Genomic DNA, 16,586 nt, shown 5'->3' on the forward strand with positions numbered 1-16,586 from the left:
TTTATGAACAAACATATCTATTTCTTTAATTATATTTTCATATTGAAATCATGCTCAAAATTAAAATGATAATTTAACTTTGTTTTTTTAAAAAAAAAATTGCACTACAGTAAGGTAAGAACAAAACAAGAAAAATTCAGAAACTTTCATGTAATCTCAACATATTAGAGGTATCGATAGGATATATAAAGGGCAAAACAAGCAAATATTTTGATTTGACACTGTCAAACATAAACAAATTTCTAGGCTGAAACCAAACCATATTTTATGTTCCTTCTCTGATGTCAAAAATAAAATACAATGTGTTGAGGCATTCCAGAACAGTATTTGATTGTCTAGTTTCCTATGAGGGGAAACAAAACAAGTTCTTGGAAAACAATTTCAATCCTTAATATTCCTAAATACATTTTAAAGTTATCGAAAAATCGTCAAAACTCTTCCATGGCGCTTCGTCATTTATAACTCAATCCCAACAGAGTAGACTATAACCATGCTTTCGATGGAAAGTATTAACATCACAAAAATATGGCACGATTCTGAAAAAAGTCGAAACAAAGATTATTTTATAAACAATTCTACTCTCTTTACTTTTTATATATATAAAAAAATAATTCCTAAATCCATCAAAAACTTTTCAAAACTATATAAAATAATTTTTAAGTCCCATTTGGTTACTCCTTTAATTTTTTGTTTTAAAAAATAAGTCTATTTCTTCTTATTGTATTACAAGGATTATCATATTTTTGAAATAAAATAGTTGAATTATTAACCAAATTCTAAATATATATATATATATATATAAAAAAAAAAAACAGTAAGACTTTTTTTTCAAATAAATTACTAATCCAACCCAACCAAAAAGCTATGCAAAGTCTAGCCAATAGTAGGGTCAAAATCAAGTCACATAAATGCTTGAACTCAACCAAAAAGAAATACTCGAACTCACGAAAGCACATAACAATCCCAAATCAGCAGAAACATGTCAAACCCAGTAATAAAATCATTTTTCAAATGGTACAAAATGAAGAGTTCATTGATACGTTAATATTTCTGTAGATTGAAGAGTTCAACATCGATATTAAAAATTAATTCATATCTTCGATCTTTTATAAATACAAATAACACACAACAAATTATCATATATTAATCTTGATAGAAATACTAGTACCAAAAATAAGATTTATAAGATAGTTTGGAAGTAAAAACAACACAATTGCTAATTTAAATAACTTTCTATAAATTTCTTTATTTACAAAAATATCTATCAATATCGATGTTCCATAAATATATAACGTTTCAATTCCAATCTCGATATCAACATTTATATTTTAATCTTGGGGTATAATCAATCAAAGAGGGGAAGAGAAAGGAAAAGGCCTAACAACACCAGCAGCAACCCAACACCTTACCAAGATTTGCACTATCCTTAAACCAAAGGATACAAGAAAGGAAAGCAATAACTACACTTCTTAGGCAAAGCTATAATTTGAATTGCTGATGCATACGAAATGCTATCAATTAGAAGAGTAACTTTCAACTCCTATTGAGTTGGATCAGGATAAATGCGCTACAAAAGCAATGGTATAACAAAATTTACATTCATGGCAGATTTTAGCATCATCACGAACTAGAGCTCTCTATGAAACACGATCTACAACGATATAATAACGAGGGAAGGGGATATGGTTCCTAGATCTCCACTCTTCTCTCCTCTTATTCTTGTATTTCCTCCTCTAGAAAAAGGGTTGGAAGGAACAGGAAGGACGCTACCTGGGATATAGCTTTTGGTCGTATCTCAGTAAATATAAATGGGGCTGTCAAGTCAAACAGGCTAATGATTCAAAATTTTCCAATCTTCGGTAAAAATCATAGCACCAAATCACTCATGGCGGCACCCACAGATTGTAATGCGTGAAAAGCATCCTTCCCTGCATGGAAAACTATCATTAATTTCTAAGCATCTTTAGAACACATTTCAAGAAAATAAGAAGTTTTAATTACAATTTTATAATAAAAGAAGTTTGATGGTTGTATTTAATAGTTTAGAAATTGTGTCGATGTTCCATGACTTTATGATTTTATGTACTCCCAACAGTTATTACTGTTAACTAAGTGATGACATGAGAATATAAGATATAACATGCTTATTTGCAGACATTGACTAAAATGACCTTACGTGAACAGGATTTGTTCTATAGATTATACTGTTGTCTTTAACTTCTAAAATTTGCAAACGTTGACTAAACTCCTTTGCTATCAATCTATCAAGTTGTAGCCAGATCAGCCAAAATTGGTCCAGTAACCAACACGTCATAATTAATTATTGGTGTTAAAGGCATAGATACTTAATAACAGTGTTGATTGTAGAGGGACCACATAGAATCAAAGTTAAGAGTTCAAGGGCATAACTGAAATTTATAAATTAAGGGGAAAATAGACACCATCGTCAAAATGCAAGAGAAAAATTGTAATTTAACCAAGAGAGAAGAAAGCCCAGAACTAGTTGATATGAACCACGATGTCCTCACTTTGCCTTTAGGACTACTAACGCACTCAAAAGGCCAATAAGCTACAATTGGCTCTTAATTTGCACATATAAATTGAGAGGACCTAAAGAATTTTCCAGATAATGCTCTATAATTAGTTTTAGATGATGCTACCAGTTGAAATTTTGTTAGAACATTCATTATTGCCGCACAGGTTATTTTAGGTGTTTATGGTTTGGGTCTTTGATGTTGTCCTAAAACCCTTAATTCTATTTTAGGTGTTTATTAGGATTATAAATTTTATTATGCATTTTTTAGTTAGGGATAGAATGATCTTTTAGCTAATTGGCTAAACAAAATAGGTTTCAAGGATTCGAATGGGACACTACGACCCCATTTGGTAACCATTTTGTTCTTTATTTTTGTTTTTGAAAATTATGCCCAGAGACACTACTTGCACCTCCAAATTTCTTTCTTTGTCATCTACTTCTTATCAATGGTATAAAAGCCCAAGCCAAATTTTGGAAACTTAAAAAATTAGCTTTTAAATACTTGTTTTTTGTTTTTTGAATTAACGATGCAAATCATGGTAATAAATGGGGAGAAAATAGACTTAATTTTTAAAAAACAAAAACAAAAAACGAAATGGTTACAAAGCGGGGCCTACACGTTTAGTTTTTGGTTTTTGGAATGAGATTTTCTCTGCATTTGATGACTGAGCCTCATCACCAAACTTTCAAATTCTTGATCAACTTGCTTGTGAAGTCTTCAAACCTTGGGTACCCTTCTCATCTAATCACAAGGTAATCCTCATCTAATCCTTCAAAATTAGGGGTTCTCATTACATAAAGAGTTTCTATTTTCAAATTACTGGGGTTTTCATATATCAGTTTTGGTGCATCAGCATGATATTCTCCCCATTCTCAATCTGAATCCACTTTAAAGGGAGTGTCTGGGAAGAGTAGTTGGGTGAGGTAGGGTGGAGATTTGGCCAAGGAGTTCTTAAATCCCCACCACCACGGGCCCAATCCCAAACCCAAACTAGACTTGTGGATGCATTTTGGACAAATCCCATCCTACTATACTTATATTCGAGTGTCTGTGTGCATTTGGGAGAATGGAGAAGAGAGTGTCTTTACCGATTTCATTTGGTCGCTGCAACAACCAGCGCTTGGTTAAAAACATCTCCTCCTACAGAGCAAGAAAATCCACCTCATCTGAGCTTTCCTCAAATATTACATAGCTGGCATCTCGACCATCCTCATTTCCACTACCTTGATCGCTATTATAGCTGCTTTCTGAAGAACTTATAAACATCGAATCAGATGTGTCACTGCTCAGCTGTGTTGGCAGACTAACATCACTGTTTACTTCGCTTTCCAGCATCTGTTCAATTTCAAAGTAACTGCAAAGAGATCCCATTGCAAAACAGAAAAGAAATTAAAACAGTTAGAAGTGCTTTAAGGATGTCAGCCATTAAATTATAAAGAAGATATGACATGAACCTGAATATGAATGGAAAACTAAAAGAAAATTTTGATTCATATTAATATGGAAGAGGAAAATTCCAAGGAGTTCTTACGCATTTATTTGGCTCCTCTCTCTCCATATACTATTCCCATAATCTGCCTACTCCCGATCCCACTAACTCACGCTTTACTATAACAAAAACAAACTAACCAATTAGTATAACTATTAGACCCTCAGATCCTAACATTACTCCACCCCTAAAGGTATAACACATCTTGTCGTAGCTCTTGTACAACACTAAAAGAGAAGAAGGTGAAGAAGCCATAATTTGACGGTACCAATATCCAATTATCCATACCCCACCCAAAAGTTCCAAACGCAACATCTAGTGCCAAACACATCCGAAGTATATATATCAGTATACCCCCATACCCATTCGGCCATTCCTCCAAAATACTTCTACTTCATTTGTCCCAACCCATAATTGATTTCCCGGCCAATATGTGCACAAATTATGCTGGATTTAAGCAATCCTGAATTGCTCCTGCAATAATTCCTATACTTAGCTCCAATTTCATCAAACTTGACTCCAATATTGCCAGAATTGTGAAGGCCCAGATCCAATCATACTATCCCTAACCTTAACTACATCAACAATGAAGTGTCCTTCCCCTTATTACGTAGTTTAACTCTCTGTTTCCTTCTTTGTACTAGTTGTTTTTATTTTATACTTGGCCCAGACACATTTTTAGATTTTTTTTTTTTTTTTTTTCAAAGAAACTGCTTTTTATTGAGAAAAAAAAAATGAAAGAATACAAGACACAAAAAAAACCAAGCCTACAAAAACCCCACCAATGAAAACCATCATGGGTTAGCCTAGTGGTAAATAAGGGAACACCCACTTAATAAAGGACTAAAGGGTCATGGGTTCGATCCATGGTGGTCACCTACCTAGGATTTAATATCCTACGAGTTTTCTTAACATCCAAATGTTGTAGGGTCAGACATGTAGTCTCATAAGATTAGCCGAGATGCGCGTAAACGGGCTAGGACACTCACGGATATATATATAGAAAAAAATACTGAAAGGGTTCCAACCACCGAGTAAAATATTGCCTATGGAATAATTACAAAAAATCATTGATTCGAAACCCAAAGAAAAACATGGAACTTCGTCAAGAATCAAACATCACTAGAGTCCCTCTCCACACTTCTACAAACTCCATTGTTTGGCCATTAATTTGATGGGAGTTTCAGTTTGGCTTTTAATTTTCGGTTAGCTATCAGTTTAGCTGTTTAGTGGTTAGTTTGGTTATAAATACCAACCCTTTGAGTTTTAGCTTGTAATTGATTGATGGTTCCTTAATAAAAGTACAGTATTTTAGTTTACAACACCTTATCCTTTTGTATTCATCCCTCAAGCCACCAAAAATGTATCAGTAAAACCTAGATGCCCGATTCATTAAAATTTCTTCTTTCCGAAATCCAGAAGCCTGTTCAAAACTATTCTGAAATCTAGAAACTCGGTTCTTTTCTTGGAGGGAGTATTTTGTTTTGGCCAAGCCTAAGTCTTCTTATTGGTGCACTTGTTTGATAATTATGATTTTAACGATATTTGTCTTGTTGGGTTGCATTCATTTTCTATTGTTAGTTTCATTTTCTGGTTTCTTTCTCTACCAACGGGAGATTGTATCCTGAACAAAATGGTTCTTTTCATCGATCAAATGAAAAGTTGCTTTAAAAAAAAAAAAAAAAAATTGTAAATAATATAAACCAGCTCTTACCAAAACATTAACAAAATCTGCCTTAACCCAATTCCACTTCCTCTATATATATCTGCTTAGTTGTAACGAACTCAACCAATAAACATGACTATTATACCCTCAACAATAATCCTAACCAGTGATTACCTTCCTTCTGATGGAAAATCAGCCAGCAAACATACATCAGGCCTTTCCTTCATTACTTGGTCAATTGGAATGATCCTGTCCATTAAAATAGTCAATAAGAACTAGTTGACGGAATCTTAAGGGTACTGTAGAAACCTAGGCCCATATTTTCTTATAACCAAAAAGAGGGATGAAAGTTGACTTTGAGGGGAATATCCAAACAAATATTGAGCCTTATAGTAAGGTTTTGTTCAATGAAGTACCACCTTGAATTGTAGCATCTCTCGTACCAATCACCCTCAGATGCCAACCCTTCCCTATTGGATATATCCTGTTTGATGAATATGGTTTTAATCAATTAAATGTCATTCTGAACCTTTAACCAGATATTCAGAAGAAATTTATTATCAATTTCCAAACTCACTAGATGTCGAAGAAATTTGAAATCTCCAGCAAGTAATGATGTCATGAAACGAGCAACTTCCACCTGCATGTGAACAAATTATTAGCTTATAGCAATCTTTGGGAAATGAGGTGTCAAAACAACAAATGATCCTGACCTCTTTGAGATGCATACAGTCTCTTAAAATCAAGACCTCCAATAAATTACCACTTATAATGTTGCCAAGGTTTCTGAGGAAAACATAGACGATCTTTTTAATTATCCAAAGCATCGAAAAACAATTATATATAGGAACAATCCAAGGAGAACAGTTACCTAAGAAAGCTTCCAGTAATTGAGTAAGATGTTGAAAAGTCAACATATTTCAGCTTTCGAAGTCCCTGGACAAGTATTCAAAGAGATGAGTTTACTGAGATTAAAAATTCCATGGAATTACACAATAGAAGAGTATCTGAGACAACCACCCACAACAATGGCCAAAAAGATCATAAAAGAACCAATCTACACAAGCAAATCATCTACACCACATGATGTTTTTTTTATGGATGGACGATGACGCAAGGAACCACGTGATTAAGAGTTCCAACTGTTGTGAGGAACAGGGGTCTCCCGGTCCAGATTTAATTAAGGAAATTTAGAAAGCTAAAGTTTCTAAGATGGTGAAAATTTTCATCAGAGCCGTTGCTCAAGATCAGCTACGCACCTGAAATTGAGTTCAAACTTCAAAGAAGGTTTCCCCATTGTGCCCTCTACCCTGACTAGCGTTCTCTTAGTCAAAACAATTCAGATGATCAAAACCACCTTTTTTTTTCAGTGCTCCTTTGCAGCTGATTGATGATGAAACATTTTTCATCTTTTTATCATGTGCTGATACCTCCCTAATAATAGTAGTTTGATTCTCAATCAATAGCCTTCCAAATAGAAGGCTAATATCATTTTATCCTTTGATCCAATGCCATTATGGCAATCCTATGGAGGCTTTGATTTGAAAGGAATCCAAGAATTTTTCAAGTAGCTTCCAATGTCATAAATGAAGACTTCTGGGGCCTAATTAGATTTTTCTTGATCTCTTAGTATTCTTTTTGAAGTAGTTTTGTAATAACAAGTTCTAGCAGATTTTTGCAAAAAAATTAAATAAATAAAATTTTGAGAAAAAAAAATAAAAACTCCTCTACCTAAAATTTGAATGATTTTCTTACCATTGCGTTTAATTTACCAGAATTATGATTGAAGACTCATAACCATTTTTAAAATTTAATCATCAAATAATGCAGAATGAAGTATTAAAAGGCAATACCATAAACATTAAGAATAACACTTTTAAAGATATAGGCATGAAAATACTGATTTCTTAAATGAATATTCACTTTTGTGCCAATTTGAAAATAACAGACTTTCTCTCTCACTATGCAAGGTTCTTTTCTCTTTCAGAACCCCCACTATAAAACATTAGCAGACAAAAAGGCCATAAGTCATTGTCAGGACTTGGAACTACAAGTAAATTGCCACTATCCTATGAAATGGAACGGGTTGGAAATAAGGGACTTTACCTTATTTTTCTTTCCTTTTTTTGTATTTAGGCTTGTTGGAGCCTATAAATAAGAAACCTCTTATATCTCTCACATTATGTAAAAAATTAATAAAATGGAGACTCTCTATCGTGGTTTTTCTCCCTATTTTAGGGTTTTCTATGTAAACTTGTGTCTCCTCTCTCTCTCTTTTAACATGGTATCAGAGCATGGTGACGAAACTCTAACCGCCATCAGCGATACCAACCGATGCAAGATAACCTTAATGCTACACCAACACCGCTTTTGCCACAGCTGCTGATGGAGCCTTTGACCACCACCGCCATTGCTGTTTAGACCATCGCTGACCGATATCTTCGACCACTGCAAATACATCCTCAACAACAGCCGATCGGGAACCCTAGCACTGCCACCTTTACTCCCAGCACCGCCGCCGCCAGACACTTCATCCAGCTGCCAAAATCTAAAGCCGGAGCTACTGGATCTTCCACACATCACCGAGGCAAGTCCGTAATCGGGAGTGATGTGCCGTCAACCGCCTACAATAGCTTGTTGCTGCCTGGGTTCCCCCATTCGCCGCCGCGGAGCTATGAACCATGGGTCTTTCTCCGGCAATGGTTCAACAACATTTAGCTGATTTTTAGGCGAGTTTTCAACAACAAATCGCCGCTTTTGGGGCAGCCTCAGGTGCTTCTACAACCACAAACTTAAATTCAAGTGTATTGAATTCAAACGTTCCTTCCAGTTTACCGATGTCAGAGAATCCGATAACCTCTTTCCCAGCTTTAACTACTGCAAATCATTTGTCTGGTTCTATGGAAAATTCCACAGGCTTAATTGCAGGAGAAAAGTTAAACGGTCAGAATTATTTCTCCTGGTCTCAATATATTAAATGGCCCTTGAAGGGCGTCACAAGTTCTGTTATTTGACTAGCGAGATACCCAAACCTAGACCAGGGGATCCTCGAGAGCGCATTGGAAAGGAGAGGATTCCTTGCTACGATCACTACTGATTAATAGTATGGAGCCTCAGATAGGGAAACTATATTCAAAAAGGCAAAATGCATCTCGTCTTTACACTCTGTGAAAACAAGTTCACGAGTTCAAATAGAGGACGATGGATGTTATTTTTGTACTTTAATAAATTGTCCCTAATCTAGCAAGAGATGGACTTGTGTGCGCAAAATTATTTGGATTGTCCATGTGGAGGTGTCCAATATTCCAAAATTGAGGAAGTAGATAGGGTATATGATTTCCTAGCTGGTTTGAACTCCAAATTTGATGTAGTGTGAGGCCGTATACGGGGACAGAGACCTATACCCTCTCTTATGGAAGTGTGCTATGAGGTTCGTCTTTTGGAAGACAGATTTAGTGCTATGAACATCACTAATGTGTCGCCTATTGATTCTGTTGCTTTTAGTGCGAAATTATCTGGTAATGATGGTGACAAGCACAATGGGAAACAAACTCGAGTATGTGAACATTGCAAAAAATTCTGGCATACAAAGGAACAGTGCTGGAAATTACAAGGTAGACTACCGAATGGTAGAAGATACCCTCCAAATGACAAGTCCAATCTCGGTCGTGCACTTATAGGTGAATCTGCGAATGCTTCCCAGACACAACCTCAGGTGAATTGTCAAAGTGACTTTGTTGTCCTTTCTCTTGGGGCAATTGCTCAATCAGGTACATCACAACCCTTAAGTCTCCTAAGTATAAATTATAATAAACCATGAATACTTGATTCACGGGCTACAAATCATTTAACTAGGTCATCTGATAACTTCCTATTGTATCTTCCGTGTGCTGGTAATGAAAAGATCAGAATTGCAGATGGGTCTTTTGCTCCTATTGCGGGCAAGTGTCATATTCCTCCCTTCCATGGTTTAACTTTACAGAATGTGCTACATGTATCTAAAATATCTTACAATTTGCTATCTATTAGTAAGATAACCCAAGATCTAAATTCTCAAGTTGCCTCCTCAACGGATAATGTTTTCTTTCAGAACTTAAGCTTAAGGAAGGCGATTGGCACTACCCGACACAATAGGGGACTCTACTTCCTTGATAATGATGCTTCTTCGTATTTTTCAACTTCAGAAAAATATTGTATGTTGTGGCATTTTCGTCTTGGTCATCCAAATTTTCAATATATGAAATTTTTATTTCCTCATATATTTTCATAAAGTTGATGTCTCCTCTTTCTTGTGATGTGTGCATTCATGCAAAACAACATAGGGTCACCTTTCTCTCTCAACCTTACAAACCTTCTCGGCCCTTTAAACTTATTCATAGTGATGTTTGGGGGTCCCTCTAGTGTTACCACCTCTTCAAGAAAACGTTGGTTCGTGACACTTATCGATGATCATACCCGTCTTACATGGGTCTTTCTACTCACTGACAAATCAGAGGTTTCGTCTATATTTCAACAATTTTATACCACTATTGAGACTCGGTTCAATACTAAAATTGCTATTCTTCGAAGTGATAATGGTCGTGAATTTCTCAATAACACTCTTCGTGAAGTTCTGTCTTCCAAAGGCATTGTTCACCAAAGTTCGTGTGCCTATACACCTCAATAGAATGGAGTGGATGAAAGGAAATATCGTCACCTCCTCGAGGTTGCCTGATCTCCTATGCTATCTACCTCTCTTCCATCTTATTTGTGGGGAAAGCAGATGAGAAGTCAAACAAACCTGGGGATTACGATGCTTCTCTTGACATGTCTTCTAAGTTCGGGGCCTTCACTGCCAGTCTTGACACAACAACAATACCAAAAAACATACATGTGGCTATGGAGATTTCAGAGTGGAAGATTGCCGTCACGGAAGAAATGAGAGCTCTTGAAAAGAATAATACGTGGGACCTTGTTGCTCCCCCAAAAGGAGATAAAACAGTTGCATGCAAGTGGGTGTTCACTCTGAAGTATAAATATGATGGTACTTTAGACAGGTACAAGGCCAGACTTCTAGCTAAAGGGTTTACTCAAACTTATGGGGTAGACTATTCAGAAACTCTTTCTTGTAGCGAAGTTAAACACAATTCAGGTTCTTCTCTTTGTTGCAATAAATAAAGATTGGCCTTTCCATCAACTTGATGTGAAAAATGTCTTTCTAAATGGCGATTTAGAAGAAAATGTGTATATGAGCCCTCCTCCAGGTTTTGAAGCTCAGGTTGATGATCGGGTGTGTAAACTCAGGAAGTTCTTGTATGGTCTGAAACAATCCCCGAGAGCTTGATTTGAAAAGTTTACTACCTTTGTTAAGTCCCAAGGGTTCACTCAGGGACCCTCTGACAATATATTGTTCACAAAAAGGCCAGTGTCTGGGAAAATTGTTGTCCTAATCGTGTATGTGGATGATCTTGTCTTGTCAGTAGATGATATTGATAAGATCACCAAACTGAAAAAGAAGATCGCAGACAAGTTTGAAATCAAAGACCTCGGGAACCTAAAGTATTTCCTTGGAATGGAAGTGGCCAGATCAAGGGAAGGAATCTTTATCTCACAACGGAAGTATACTCTTGACTTGTTAAAGAAAACAGGTATGAATCGATGTAGACCTGCTGACACTCCTATAGAATTCAATGTAAACTGGGAGATTCTGTTAACAAAGTTCTAGTTAATAAAGAAAGGTATCAAAGTCTAATGGGAAAGTTAATTTACTTATCACATATCAGACCATACATTTCCTATGCTGTCAGTGTTGCCAGTCAGTTTATGCAGGCACCTTATGAAGAACATATGGAAGTTGTCGAATTCTAAGATGTTTCAAAAATACTCCTAGTAAAGGTCTAATGTTTAAAAAAACTGACAGGAAATGCATTGAGGCTTATACCGACTCTGACTGGACAGGATCAGGGACTGATAGAAAATCTACCTCAAGGTACGGTAGCTTTGTGTGGGGTAACCTGATTACTTGGAGAAGTAAGAAGCAAAGTATAGTTGCTAAAAGTAGTGCAGAGGCTGAATACAGAGCTATGAGTTTGGGAATTTGTGAAGAAATCTGGTTGAAGAAAGTACTGTCTGATCTTCATCAAGATGGTGTCTTACCTATGAAACTCTATTGTGATAATAAAGCTGCTATAAGCATCGGCAATAATCCAATACAACATAATCGAACGAAACATGTAGAGATTAACACACTTTATAAAAGAGAAACAGGACAATGGCAGTATCTATATTCCATATATTCCATCAAATCAACAAGTTGCAGATGTTCGCACTAAAGGGTTTCTAATGCAAAATTTTGACTCTTGCGTTAGCAAATTGGGTCTGATTAATATCTACACCCCAACTTAAGGGGGAGTGTTGGAAATAAGGGACTTAGTTGATTGTTTATAGTCCCAGGGTATTATAGTTATTTACTTTATCCTATTTTTCTTTCCTTTTTTTGTATTTAGGCTTGTTGGACCCTATAAATAAGAATTCTCTTGTATCTCTCGCATTATGTAAAAAATTAATAAAATGGAAACTCTATCATGGTTTTTTCTCCCTGTCCTAGGATTTTCCATATAAACCTTGTGTCTCCCCTTTCTCTCTTTTAACAGAACACAAAATAATTCCAGTAAATATATATATAGGTAGGTAAATGAAAAGCAAAACAGCTTATTTCGATTACCCATTATATTCAACTAATTCGAGTTTTATTTTTAAATAAAAATAATGTTATACATGGCATACTTCAGAGACAATGTCCTAAAACTCAGAATAATTAGGCATAGCAGAAGTTAAATATTGTTGCAATTTAAGAATCTAAAATAGGGAAGGAAATCATTTTCGTATGCATGCAGCACAAAACTCCTTGTAATTGAAGAGAATACCTTAATAAGTATGCGAACTTTATAATCATGGAGTTTAAATCCTCTAAGGGCTAAAGACACTAAACGAGGGCACTTTTGAACTAGATCAACACATGTTGGTGATTTCAAGCTGTCATCTCTGCCTGTCATTTTCAAAATAGCGATGAATAAGCAGATGACTAGAAAGACTGAAAAAAGGATATAAAATGAGATAGATATTAAACCTGTTTTTGAGGATTCAAAGAACAAGCGCTCTATCAATTGACAGTTTTCAATCACAGACATCAACGTCTGTCTCAACTCCACATGACTGTGCAATGAAGGGTGTGGATTATTAACTACGATAGATAAATAGTAGTAACCCGAAAGTGCCGGCAAGAAAAGAAGCAGAGAATGAATTTAATTTTCAGAGAGAGTATATGAATTTAATTTTCAGAGAGAGTATTTCCTTCTAAATCTGTTAACAATTCATTCTTTAACTGATTATTAAATCTTAAAGAAGAAGAAGAAAATACTATCATCCAGTTAAAAGCACCATACAATGAGATAAAGTCATGAACCCATCCGGGAAACATGATTTCTAAATTTGTTTATTAAGAAAACAGAACGAGTTCATTGGAGAGACAGAAAAATAATAATAAATTTACGGTTGAAAAATGACAAGAACAGGTATAGTGAATCAGTGATATCAAAAGAATATGAAAAGGTGAGACGTTGGGACAAGAGTTGAAGAAATCTACAGAAGATTGAATTGAATTGGAATCAAAGTTCACTAGTATCAACATTTTTAAACAAAAATACTATCTTCCAGCTTAAACTATTAGAAAACCACAAAAGCAGTCAACTAAAGAAACTTACAGGCCCACGATTTCCAGATCAAGGAGAGACGGGCAAGCAGATAATGCAGCACGAAGTGATGGACTATCCATTCTTTCAATGTTGTAAAGATGCAGCGTTTTTAAGAGCATCCTATAAAATTTAACAGTTCAGAAACAGAACTTCTTTTTCACAACGAGCACATTTCTAAACTTCAAAAGTAAGCCCATACCCAGGAGTACTGGCCCCACCCAAAGGGCTTAAGCAGGATCTTGTGAGAACTGATGACTCTTTCCCTTGTCTGGATCTTTTGTCATTCCATGAAAAGTTAGTAACATTGTAAACCAACGGTTGGCAAGATCCTGGGGATGCAGTTGGGCCAGGAACTATGCCAAGCTTAAGAGATCTGAAATTATTGAGGGGGGCGCAGATTAGCCAAGTCAATCAAAGCTTAGAAAAATATAAATAATGCAATTCAAAGTGTTTCCTACCAGAGGGTAAAAAGAATTACAGTTGGAATTGATTATCAATGAACCTAATTCACATGCCTTTGCAGGCATCAAGAACAGACGTGGTTGATAAATTAAGCAAACTACATTATATATGTTAAAAAAAAAAAAATTATAAAATCAATCCTATGGGTGAGAAGATTCAAACTTCATGTCCATTCAAGAAATGAAAAGAACAGAATTTGGATAATGTCAGACCACAGAGGGGAATAATTTAGCTTCCCCAGACACTAATATTATGACAGACATGGTGTGTGACCCAAGATTAGGAAAGGACAAAATTCCTCATCTCGGCTTAGACACTCAGCTGAATCATCAATACTTGGGTAGTGATAAGTCAAAATGTCTAACGCAAAATGAATAACTATATTGGCCGAAAGCACAATTCAAAGACCACATCAGTAATAAGCTTAATCAAGTATGCATCCTTCTGTTTCAGATCCTCAATGTATAAATTACCGCATTTAAATTTAGATTATGGAAATTTGATGCTGAACTTTTAGCAGAAAATATCTTACTGAAGGGAGTTTCCAGCTCGAAGAATCATCGTAGAAACCACTGCATTATTAACTCTTGGAGAAACTGTTGTTAAGTCAATGTTGGCGTAGCAGGAAGGATCCATTGCACACTTGTGAAACATTGAACAGGTAGCTGTTGCATAGCAAAGGCTCTGTGCGTCAAGCATGGAAAAAACCTGAAAATCCACAGTTCGTTATCATGCACTCCAGCAGAACCCATCATTTTTTAATCAACCATTATGGATGTTGGAACACAACATGGAACAAACCATAAATAACAGGATGATGAGTCGAGGAGGTGGAACCTGGTAACGATGATTTCCGATCTCAAAATGAACAAAATCATAAGCATGACCATACACTATCCTTAACTCCAAAATACCTTCGATGTCTCAACCAAACCACTCGATTACATCATACACAAATATGAACTAAAATACGCATACTTTCTCAATCCTATTGCGAATGAACAAATACAACCAGGGCTGGGAAAATTCTATTCTCATACATCACCAAACTAACATCTCAATCTCAAAAACATTCCTGACTGCAAGCTTGCTCCGAATTAGCTCAAATTTCAACAGAAAACACTAATTTCATCACATTTAACATTCGACACAACAGAACCAAACAAACAAAAATCATATATTGAAAGACACCAAATCCAATATTCAATAACAGAACCACACATTTCCAAAATCGATAAATCCAATGCAATTCGCACCAAACGATTCCGAAGCCGCAACACAATTCAAACGATTTAAAAAATCTCGGGGGAAAAAAACAAAATACGAACATACTTTGATGGTGAGGTCAGGAGGAAGAGCCCAAACGACGGAGTTATGCTTGGTAGCTCGTTTCCGAGCAGAACGTTTGCCAGCCTCGAGCAAGAAGGTGCCCATTTTAAGGGCGCGATCGATGAGACGAGTCTGATCCAAGTCAGAAGGCAAAGAGTCAAGAAGCCTCTCGAATGAAAAGTCGATACAGATGGAAGAAGAGTCGGAAAAGCCTAAAAAGGCCTCGAGAAGAAGGTCCATCTGAGAGAAGGTCGGTATTCTAGGGTTTTGAGATGGACATGGCCGCTTCGCCATGGATGAAGGAGCCGAGGTTTGGACTTGAAAGAGAGCATCCATAGCATCAACGGGTGGACACGAGAGAGAGCAGAGAGAGAAGAGAAGGAGGAGGAGGAGGAATACGGACGAGCCTGTGAGTGCCACGTGTCCCTCTGAGGTTGGGAATTAGGGTTGAGAAAGTAGGTGGCATGGAAGAAATGTGATAATTTGGGTGAGATCATCAAAAGACCGGCTTCTCACTTCTGGGCCTTTTTTTTTTTTTTGGGAAATCAAGAAAATTAATGAATATTTTAAAAATTAAATTCTTAAATATTTGGAACATGACGTCACTTTACATTTTTTTTGTTGTTTCGAAAGTACAAAATAGTTATAGTTCTGAGGTAATTAGATTTGGCGCCCACACTCTGCCACGTGGGTTCTAGTTGATGCGCAGTTCTTAATCATTTATTAATTACTTCAAATGTCATTTCAAACTATCTTTAAATAAATCATACGAAAAATACGTTTCCTTTTGTCCCCAAGTTTTTCGAGTCTCGTATTTCTTTAGTTCTTAAGTTTCAAAATATATTTAATGTGTAATATTTTAATTTTTGTTTGATTTTATCTCCATATTTTAAAATTTATATTTTAATTAAATATTCACTTATTATTTTTGTATCAATATCTATTAATTAATTGAAATGAATTAAAAAATTATTATTAATTAACTTTCACCATGTTTATTACTAATAAAAATAAATTTAAAATATCTACTTCATAACTAGTTTTAAAACAATATTGATAACAATAACGATAAAGATAAGTGGGTATTTAATAAAAAATTAAGGTTAAAAATGTAAATCTTAAAATTTAATAATCAAATTATTAAAAAAATAAAAATCTTAATTGTAAAATTATAACCTTTTGAAACATAAAACTCAAATTGAAATCTAGATCTAAAGCTTAGGAATAAAAAATATAATTTTCTCTAAATAATATTTTGGCCTATAATTTTGACTTTTATTCATTTTAGTTTATATATGTTCGGGAGATATTCATTTTAGTCTATTTGCCTTCAAATTTTTTTTTTTAAATTTTGATTCCTTTTTTTTCAT

At 35.3% G+C, this 16,586-nt stretch overlaps 1 protein-coding gene across 1 annotated transcript; it reads right to left on the reverse strand.

The window, feature by feature from the left end:
• Positions 1-1,260: 1,260 nt before the first annotated feature.
• LOC120086022 (F-box protein SKIP17-like) lies at positions 1,261-15,739 on the reverse strand. The gene is made up of 13 exons (XM_039042416.1): positions 15,220-15,739; positions 14,420-14,595; positions 13,625-13,798; positions 13,435-13,545; positions 12,801-12,886; positions 12,598-12,719; positions 6,564-6,628; positions 6,406-6,478; positions 6,270-6,332; positions 6,112-6,176; positions 5,867-5,941; positions 3,626-3,891; positions 1,261-1,928 (listed from the first exon to the last, which is right to left on the reverse strand). Exons 1-12 carry the CDS (start codon positions 15,550-15,552, stop codon positions 3,678-3,680), a joined length of 1,557 nt encoding a protein of 518 aa, XP_038898344.1. The 5' UTR covers positions 15,553-15,739; the 3' UTR covers positions 1,261-1,928; positions 3,626-3,677.
• Between the last annotated feature and the right edge of the window lie 847 nt (positions 15,740-16,586).

Source organism: Benincasa hispida, chromosome 9 (genome assembly GCF_009727055.1).
Source record: "Benincasa hispida cultivar B227 chromosome 9, ASM972705v1, whole genome shotgun sequence".
Lineage (NCBI taxonomy): Eukaryota > Viridiplantae > Streptophyta > Magnoliopsida > Cucurbitales > Cucurbitaceae > Benincasa > Benincasa hispida.